Source organism: Nicotiana tomentosiformis, chromosome 9 (assembly GCF_000390325.3).
Source record: "Nicotiana tomentosiformis chromosome 9, ASM39032v3, whole genome shotgun sequence".
Classification (NCBI taxonomy): Eukaryota; Viridiplantae; Streptophyta; class Magnoliopsida; order Solanales; family Solanaceae; genus Nicotiana; species Nicotiana tomentosiformis.
In genome coordinates, this window is record NC_090820.1 from 75636581 (window position 1) to 75645959 (window position 9379).

At 45.0% G+C, this 9379-nt stretch overlaps 1 protein-coding gene across 1 annotated transcript; it reads left to right on the plus strand.

Annotated features, from left to right (window-relative positions):
• The first annotated feature begins 6796 nt into the window (after positions 1–6796).
• Positions 6797–7279, plus strand: LOC138899010 (uncharacterized). Its single transcript, XM_070185122.1, has one exon. The coding sequence runs from the start codon at positions 6797–6799 to the stop codon at positions 7277–7279; it is 483 nt and encodes a 160-aa protein (XP_070041223.1).
• The last annotated feature ends 2100 nt before the right edge of the window (positions 7280–9379 follow it).

A 9379-nucleotide genomic window follows, 5' to 3' on the forward strand; every position in this document is an offset into this window, starting at 1 on the left:
ACCTCTTATTTATTTTATTTCCTCTAGAGTCGGGAATTTCTACATTTGGTGATATGTTGATGGCGTGACATTCATCTCATGCAACTATGGTCTATCGAGAATTAAGTTGTAGCCCATATCGCCGTCCACCACTTCAAATAGGGTGGTCTTTGCAGCAAGATCTCCCCCGGGTCATCACACTTTCTAAGTTTAATCCGGCGAGGAGTTTGGTTGCCGGAATAATGCTTCTGATTAACTTAGCTTGTTCCAGCACTCTCCATTGAATGATGTTGGTTGAACTTCCTGGGTCAACCAAAACACATTTAATCTTGAAATCTAAAACGTTAAGAGAAATTACCAGGGCATCATTGTGTTGCAGAAGAAGTCCATCCACGTCTTCTTCCATTAAGGTGATATCGTCTTGTGATGACCCGATAGGTCATCTTATATTTTAGAACCTAATTCTGTATTTCGAGGTCTCAAAAACCTCATCTTAGCCTTCCTTAATTTACGTGCACAGTCCGGGTATTGGCCCAGAAGGCTTTTATGTTGAAAACTGATAAAAATAAGATTTTTTGCCTAAAACCTTCATTTGAATTGACTTCGGTCAATATTTTTTGTAAACAAGCCCGGATCCATGCTTTGATAGTTCATGTGGGTCCGTATCAAAATATGGGACCTGGGCGTATGCTCGGAATCAAATTCGGAGGTCCCTAACTCGAGTTATGATTTTTTGATGAAAATTAAAAGATCTGAAATTTAATGGTTTTAAGAATTGGTTGATGTTTGGCCCTGTTGATATCGGGTCCGTATTTTGGTTTCAGAGCCCGGTATAGGTCCAATATAATATTTATGACTTATCTGTGAAATTTGGTGAGAAACGGAGTTGGTTTGACGTGATTCGGACGTCCGGTGGTGAAAATAGGAATTTTAAAGTGTTCTTGAGAATTTCATTTTGATTTAGTGCTAAACGCGTAATTCAAGGTGTTATGTTGGTGATTTGATCGCGCGAACAAGTTCGTATGATGTTTTTAGACTTGTGTGCATGTTTGGTTTGGAGCCCCGAGGGCACGGGTGAGTTTCGGATAGGCTAAGGGATGTTTGAACTTAGGAAAATCTGGGTTTTCTGCAGTTTCAGGTGCTTTCTCGTTTCCTTCTTCGCGTTCGCAAACACGAAGTAGAAACTGGAATGGTTGAGTTTTCTTCTTCGCGAACGCGAAGGCTGGTTCGCGAACGCGGAGTGATGGAGGCTTTACCCTTCGCGAACGCGACCAGCTCAACGCGAACGCATAGTTTTAGGGACCTGGGGAAGGGGTCAGTCTTTCCTTCATCGCGAACGCGAGCAAGGGCTCGAGAACGCGAAGGCCATGGGGGAGTATCCTTCGTGAACGCAAAGTGGGACTCGCGAATCTATAATCTTGGCAAGCTCTGCTCTTCGCGAACGCAACAGTGTCCTCGCGAACTCGATGAACACTGTCGCCCAGTTCATAAAACAGTCCCAAAACGGGACTTAAGCCATTCTTTCAACTTTTCAAAAGCCAAACGGCCTAGAGGCGATTTTCAAGAGACATTTTCTTCCCCAAAGTGTTGGTAAGTGATTCTAAACCACTCTCTTTAAATTACCCATTACATTTCATGAATTTTCAACCTAAACTCTAGAGTTTTCATGGTAGAATTGGAGGTTTTGGGTAGAAACTAGGGATTTGGAAAAAATGGGGATTTAGACCTAAAATTGAGGTCGGATTCCAAAACCAGTTATATATCTGGGCTTGGGGGTGAATGGGTAAATGGATTTTGGTCCGAACCTCAGATTTTAACCAAGCGGGTCCGGGATCGATATTTGACTTTTTGGGGGAAAATTTGGAAAATATAAATTTATGCAATGTAATTGATTCCTTTAGCAATATTTGATATTATTAAGTCATTTTTGAATAGATACGAGTGGTTTTGAGGTGGATTCTAGAGGAAAAGCTATGATTGAGTATTGAATAGCCTTCGGAGTGAGGTAAGTATCATGGTTAACCTTGGCTTGAGAAATTATGTATTATTCGCTTATTTGCTACGTGTTTGTATGTTAAGTAAAAAGTATAGGTGAGGTGACGGGTACCTATGTGTTGTTGTTGAGTCATAACATGCGAGTGAGTCTTATTATTGTAATCGTGGTATTCCTTGATCATATTGTTCATGATTAGACTAGCTATTCGTTATGTTGAACTACTCTTATTATGTTTTACGGAAATTGGTATTGATTGGGTATTGACTCAAAATTGAGGTTAGTAACATGGAATTGTATGTTGAAATAAGACTTGTTCTTGATATTTCTATCTCCCTGTTGTTACTGTTCATTGTCTTGGTGAGGGAGAGTGTTAAAGCATGAAGGGTGATGTCGTGCAACGTTTTGTGAGTGAGTGATAAAGCACGAAGGGTGATTCCATGCCATGTTGTGAGAGAGTTAATGCGCGAAGGGTGATGTCGCGTCGTTTCTATTATTTCTTATGGTGAGGTTGAGAGTAAAGGGACAAAGGGTGATGCCGTGCACTTTCCTTTACTGTGTTTACTTTTTTTCTGTTAAAGATATATCGATTGATCATGTTCTCATTCCTGTTGTGATTTCTTGCCATGTAATCCCCTCAGCATGTCCCCTTCCCAATATTTCTTGCCTTGTTTATTTAGTTGTTTTTATTGTTGCATATATTGATATATATTGCACAAGTTTATTTGTAGGTGTCTTATCCTAGCCTCGTTACTACTTCGTCGAGGTTATACTCGACACTTACCAGTACATGGGGTCGGTTGTACTGATACTGCACTCTGCACTTTTTATGCAGATTTTGGTACCGAACCGAGTTGACCCTGAGTCTAGCTGCTGGCTTGATCTGTTGGAGACCCAAGGTAGTCCTGTTGGCATCCCCTTCTATGCATTTCATTTACTGTTTCATTTGTATTGAAAATAGTTGTACTTCCTTCAGACATTTACTTGTAGTGAGATCTTAGAAGTCCGTGAATTGTGACTATAGATCTGGGTGATAGTAATTAATGCAGTTTTTATATTATTCCGCACTCACTTTAATTTATCTTAGCTAATTTGCTGTTATTTACTGAATGGAATAAGTATTGGTTTAATGGTTCTCTAACGTTGGCTTGCCTAGCAAGTGAAATGTTAGGCGCCATCACGGTCCCGGCGGCGGGAATTCCGGGCCGTGACAAGTTGGTATCGGAGCACTAGGTTGCCTAGGTCTCACAATTCACGAGCGAGCTTTGTAGAGTTTGAAGGATCGGTACGGAGACGTCTGTGCTTATGTTCCAGAGGCTATGAAGTTTAGGAACAAATTTTACTTCTATTCTTCTCTTTCATGCGATTTTGTTTCCTCAATACTGATTGAACTTTTCTACTCTTATTCTCTCGCAGATGGCGAGGACACGTACCGCTTCCTCAGCTAAGCAGTAGCCGGAGCCCCAGTGGCAGCTATTATGAGGGGAAAAGGTCGAGGCTGAGGCCGAGGCAGGGGCTGGACTCAGCCCAGAGCTCGAGTAGCAGTACCAGCAGTGGAGCCTCAGGTAGAGTTGGGCGAGGAGGTTCCGGCCCAGACTATTTGTGTCGGACCAGCTCAGGTTCCAGAGGGGTTCATTGCCACCCTAGTACTTTAGGACGCTTTGGTAGGTTTGGTGGGCCTTATGGAGAGTGTGGCCTAGACTGGCGCATTTCCCATGGCACCAACTGTCTCTCAGGCTGGAGGAGGAGCCCAGACTCCCACTACTCCCGCTCCGGAGCAGATAGCTCCCCAGTATTAGGCTCCAGCAGCTCAGCCAGTCAGAGTAGTTCAACCGGTTATTGCGGCACAGGCCGAAGATGGGTCAGCTATGTCTTCTGAGGCTTTATGGAGATTGGACAAGTTCACCAAGCTCTTTCCAGTTCACTTCAGTGGTCCTCCTTCACAGGATCCCAGGAGTATCTTGACAGCTACCATGAGGTTCTACGGAACATGGGTATAGTGGAGCCAACGGGGTCGATTTTGCTGCACTTCAGATGAATGGTTCCGCCAAGAAATGGTGGAGAGATTATTTGTTGACCGGACCAGCTGGGTCGTCTCCTCTTACTTGGGACCAGTTTTCTCAGCTCTTCATAGAGAAGTTTCTCCCTTCACAATGAGAGAGGAGCATCGCCATCAGTTCGAGCGTCTCCAGCATGGCAGTATGACTGTTACTCAGTATGAGACCCGTGTTGTGGATTTGGCCCGCCATGCTCTTATTCTACTTCCTATCGAGAGAGAGGAGTGAGGAGGTTTATTGATGTACTTGCTAAGCCTATCAGATTGCAGATGGCTAAGGAGACTGGGAGTGATAATTCTTTTCAGGCAGCTACCAATGTTACTAGGCGAGTCGAGATGGTATTAGATCAGGGGAGTGGTCAGGGGTCTGACAAGAGGCCTCGTCACTCCGGTGGATTCAGTGGAGCCTCATCTGGAGGCCGGGGTACTTATGGTAGAGGCCATCCTCCCAGGTCGTTTCATTCAGCACTCCAGGCATCCCACAGTGCCTCAGGTGGTCGTGGCCCTCAGATGCATTATTCCGACCAGCTAGCCTACAGTGCACCACCATCCCCTATTAGTGCACCTCTACTCCAGAGTTTTCAGGGTGGTTACTCAGGTTGAAAGGGTGAGTTTCACGGCCAGCAGTCACTGCAGCCGAGGTCTTATTATACTTGTGGTGATCCGAGGCACATTACTAGAATTTGCCCTCAGACATCAGGTAGCTCACAACATCAGAGTTCTCATGCGATGGTTCCAGCACCAGTTGCTGCACCACCTGCTCAGCCGGCGAGAGGCAGGGGTCAGCCAGCTAGAGATAGAGGCCAGACTATTAGAGGTAGAGGTCAGGCTGTTAGAGGTGGAGACAGCCAGCTAGAGGTCGTCCCAGGGACGTAGTTTAGGGTGGTGAGGCCCAACCCCGATGTTATGCTTTTCTAGCTAGGCCTGAGGCTGAGTCATCTAACGTCGTTATTACAGGTACTATTTCAGTTTGTAGTAGGGATGCTTCAGTTCTATTTGATCCGGGATCTACTTACTCCTATGTGTCATCCTATTTTGCTTCCTATTTGGTCATGCCTCGTGATTCTTTGGGTGCTCCTGTGTATGTGTCCACACCAGTGGGAGATGTTATTGTTGTAGATCGTCTTTACCGTTCGTTTGTGGTCACCATTGGGAGACTTGAGACTCCTGTAGATCTTCTACTTCTCGATATGGTTGATTTTGATGTCATTCTGGGTATGGATTGGCTGTCACCTTATCATGCTATATTAGATTGTCACACCAAGACGATGACCTTGGCCTTGCAGGGGTTGCCTCGATTAGAGTGGAGAGGGACTCCTGGATATTCCACCAGCAGAGTTATCTCTTATGTGAAGGCTCGACATATGGTCGAGAAGGGGTGTCTAGCTTATTTGGCTTATGTCCGTGATTCTAGTGTGGAGGTTCCTTCCATGGATTCAGTGCCGGTTGTTCGTGAGTTTCCAGAGGTGTTTCCTGCAGATCTGCTGGAGATGCCACTTGACAGGGATATTGATTTCTGCATTGATTTGGCTCCGGGCACTCAGCCTATTTCCATTCCGCCATACTGCATAGCCCCGCCAGAGTTGAAAGAATTAAAGGAACAGTTGCAAGATCTGCTTGATAAGGGATTCATTAGTCTTAGTGTCTCGCCTTAGGGTGCACCTGTGTTGTTTGTGAAGAAGAAAGATGGATCGATGAGGATGTGTATAGATTATCGGCAGTTGAACAAGGTCACCATCAAGAACAAATATCCATTTCCAAGAATTGATGATTTATTTGATCAGCTTTAGGGTGCCAAGGTGTTTTCGAAGATTGATTTGCGATCTGGCTACCATCAGTTGAGGATTAGGGCATCTGATGTCCCTAAGACAGCTTTTCGGACTCAGTATGGGCATTATGAGTTTTTGGTGATGTCATTTGGGATGACAAATGCCCCAACAACATTCATGGATTTGATGAACCGGGTGTTCAAGCCCTACTTGGATTCCTTTGTGATTGTGTTTATTGATGATATCTTGATCTACTCCTGCAGCCGAGAGGAGCATGTGAAGCATCTTCAGATCGTTCTTCAGACTTTGAGAGACAGTCAGTTATATGCTAAGTTCTCAAAATGCGAGTTTTGGTTGAGTTCAGTTACTTTCTTGGGTCACGTTGTATCAGCAGAGGGTATCCAGGTGGATCCTAAGAAGATTGAGGTAGTTCAGAACTTGCCTAGACCCACATCAGCTACAGAGATCCATAATTTCTTGGGATTGGCGGGTTATTACCATTGATTTGTGGAGGGATTCTCATCTATAGCAGCCCCGTTGACCAGGTTGACCCAGAAGGGTGCCCCGTTCAGATGGTCGGACGAGTGTGAGGCGAGCTTTCAGAAGCTCAAGACTGCTTTGACTACGGCACCAGTATTGGTGTTACCCTCAGGTTCAGGATCTTATACAGTATATTGTGATGCATCTCGTATTGGTCTGGGTGCGGTATTGATGTAGGCTGGCAAGGTTATTACATATGCTTCGCGACAGCTGGAGGTTCACGAGAAGAATTACCCTGTTCATGATCTAGAGCTGGCAGCCATTATTCACGCGCTGAAGATTTGGAGGCACTATCTTTACGGCGTGCCATGTGAGGTATTCACTTATCATCGGAGTTTGCAGTATTTGTTCAAGCAAAAGGAGCTCAATTTGAGTCAGAGGAGGTGGTTAGAGATATTGAAAGATTATGATATCACCATCTTGTATCATCCCGGGAAGGCCAGTGTGGTGGCCGACGCTATGAGTAGAAAGACAGCTAGTATTGGTAGCCTTGTATTTATTCCAATTGGGGAGAGACCGCTTGCATTGGATGTTCAAGCCTTGGCCAATCAGTTCGTGAGGTTGGATGTTTCTGAGCCCATCCATGTTTTAGCTTGTACAGTTGCTCAGTCTTCTTTGTTTGAGCGCATCAGAGATCGACAGTATGACGATCCTTATTTTCTTGTCCTTAGAGACACAGTGCGGTACGGTGGTGCCAAGCAGGTTACTGTTGGAGATGATGGAGTTTTGAGGATGCAAGGTCGTATTTGTGTGCCTAAGGCGGATGGACTTCGTGAGTTGATTCTTGAGGAGACCCATAGTTCTTGGTATTTTATCCATCCTGGCGCCGCCAAGATGTATCAAGACTTGCGGCATCATTATTGGCGGAGGAGAATGAAGAAAGACATAGTTGCATATGTAGCGAGGTGTCTAAATCATCAGCAAGTAAAGTACGAGCATTAGAGATTTAGTGGTTTGCTTAAGAAGATAAAGATTCCCGAGTGCAAGTGGGAGTGTATCACTATGGATTTCGTTGTTGGACTCCCACGGACTCAGAGGAAGTTCGATGACGTTTGGATGATTGTGGACAGGCTGACTAAGTCAACGCACTTCATTCGTGTTGCAGTTTCATATTCTTCAAAGCGGTTGGCCAAGATTTATATCCGTGAGATCGTCCGTCTTCATGGTATTCCCGTGTCTATCATATCTGACCGAGGTACGCAGTTTACCTCACACTTCTGGAGGGCAGTACAGCATGAATTGGGCACGCAAGTTGATTTAAGCACAATGTTTCATCCACAGATAAACGGGCAGTCAGAGCGCACTATTCAGCTATTGGAAGATATGCTTCGCGCCTGTATTATAGACTTTGGAGGTTCTTGGGATCAGTTCTTGCCCCTTGCAGAGTTCGCCTACAATAACAGCTACCAGTAGAGCATTCAGATGGCTCCCTATGAGGCACTATATGGTAGATGGTGTCGATCGCCAGTTGGATGGTTTTAGCTGGGGAGGCTTGGTTATTGGGTACATATTTGGTACAGGATGCCTTGGATAAAGTCAAAATTATTCAGGATAGACTTCGCACAGCTCAGTCCAGGCAGAAGAGTTATGCCGACCATAGAGTTCGAGATGTTGCATTCATGGTCGGGGAGAGAGTGTTGCTTCGGGTATCACCCATGAAGGGTGTAATGAGGTTCGGAAAGAAGGGCAAGTTGAGCCCTAGGTATATCGGACCTTTTGAGATTTTGGAGAAAGTGGGAGAGGTGGCTTACAGGCTTGCATTACCACCTAGTTTAGCAGTTGTTCATCTGGTGTTCCATGTGTCCATGCTTCGAAAGTATCACGGTGATCTGTCCCATGTGTTAGATTTCAGCTCTGTCCAGTTGGACAAGGATTTGACTTACGAGGAGGAGCCGGTGGCTATTCTTGCCCGACAGGTTCGCCAGTTTAGATCAAAGAGTTATCCTTCAGTTCGAGTGCAGTGGAGAGGTCATCCCGCCGAGGCAGCTAGTTGAGAGTCCGAGTCGGACATGCGGAGTAGATACCCACATCTTTCCACTAGCCCAGGTACTTTTCTATGTTCGTTCGAGGACCAACGATTGTTTAGAGGTGGAGAATGTGATGAACCGATAGGTCATCTTATATTTTAGAACCTAATTTTGCATTTCGAGGTCTCAAAAACCTCATCTTAGCCTTTTTTCGATTTGCGTGCGCAATCTGGGCATTGACTCAGAAGGCTTTTATGTTGAAAACTGATAAAAATAAGAATTTTTGCCTAAAAAGTTCATTTGAATTGACTTCGGTCAACATTTTTGGTAAACGAGACCGGATCCATGTTTTGACAATCCCGGTGGGTCCGTATCAAAATATGGGACCTGGGCGTATGCCCGGAATCGAATTCGGAGGTCCTTAACTCGAGTTATGAATTTTTGATGAAAGTTAAAAGTCTATAAATTTAATGGTTTTAAAAATTGGTTGAAGTTTGGCCTTGCTGATACCAGCTCCATATTTTGGTTCTGGAGCCCGGTATAGGTCTAATATAATATTTATGACTTATCTGTGAAATTTGGTGAGAAACGGAGTTAGTTTGACGTGATTCGGACGTCCGGTGGTGAAAATAGGAATTTTAAAGTGTTTTTGAGAATTTCATTTGATTTGGTGCTAAATTCGTAGTTCTAGGTGTTATTTTGGTGATTTGATTGCGCGAGCAAGTTCGTATGATATTTTTAGATTTGTGTGCATATTTGGTTTGCAGCCCCGAGGGCTCGGGTGAGTTTCGGATAGGCTACGGGATGTTTGAACTTAGGAAAATCTGGATTTTCTGCAGTTTGAGGTGCCTTTTGGTTTCCTTCTTCGCGTTCGCGAAGGCACTCTCGTGAACGCGAAGTAGAAACTGGGATGGCTGAGATTTTTTCTTCGCGAACGCGGAGCGATGGGGGCTTTACCCTTTGCGAACGCGACCAGCTCAACGTGAACGCATAATGTTAGGGACCTGGGGGAGGGGTCAGTCTTTCCTTCATCGCGAACGCGAGCAAGGGCTCACGAACGCGAAGGCCAGGGGGA

Coding starts and splice junctions, on each gene's coding strand:
- LOC138899010 (XM_070185122.1), top strand. CDS start 6,797: ATGAGTAGAAAGACAGCTAGTATTGGTAGCCTTGTATTTATTCCAATT.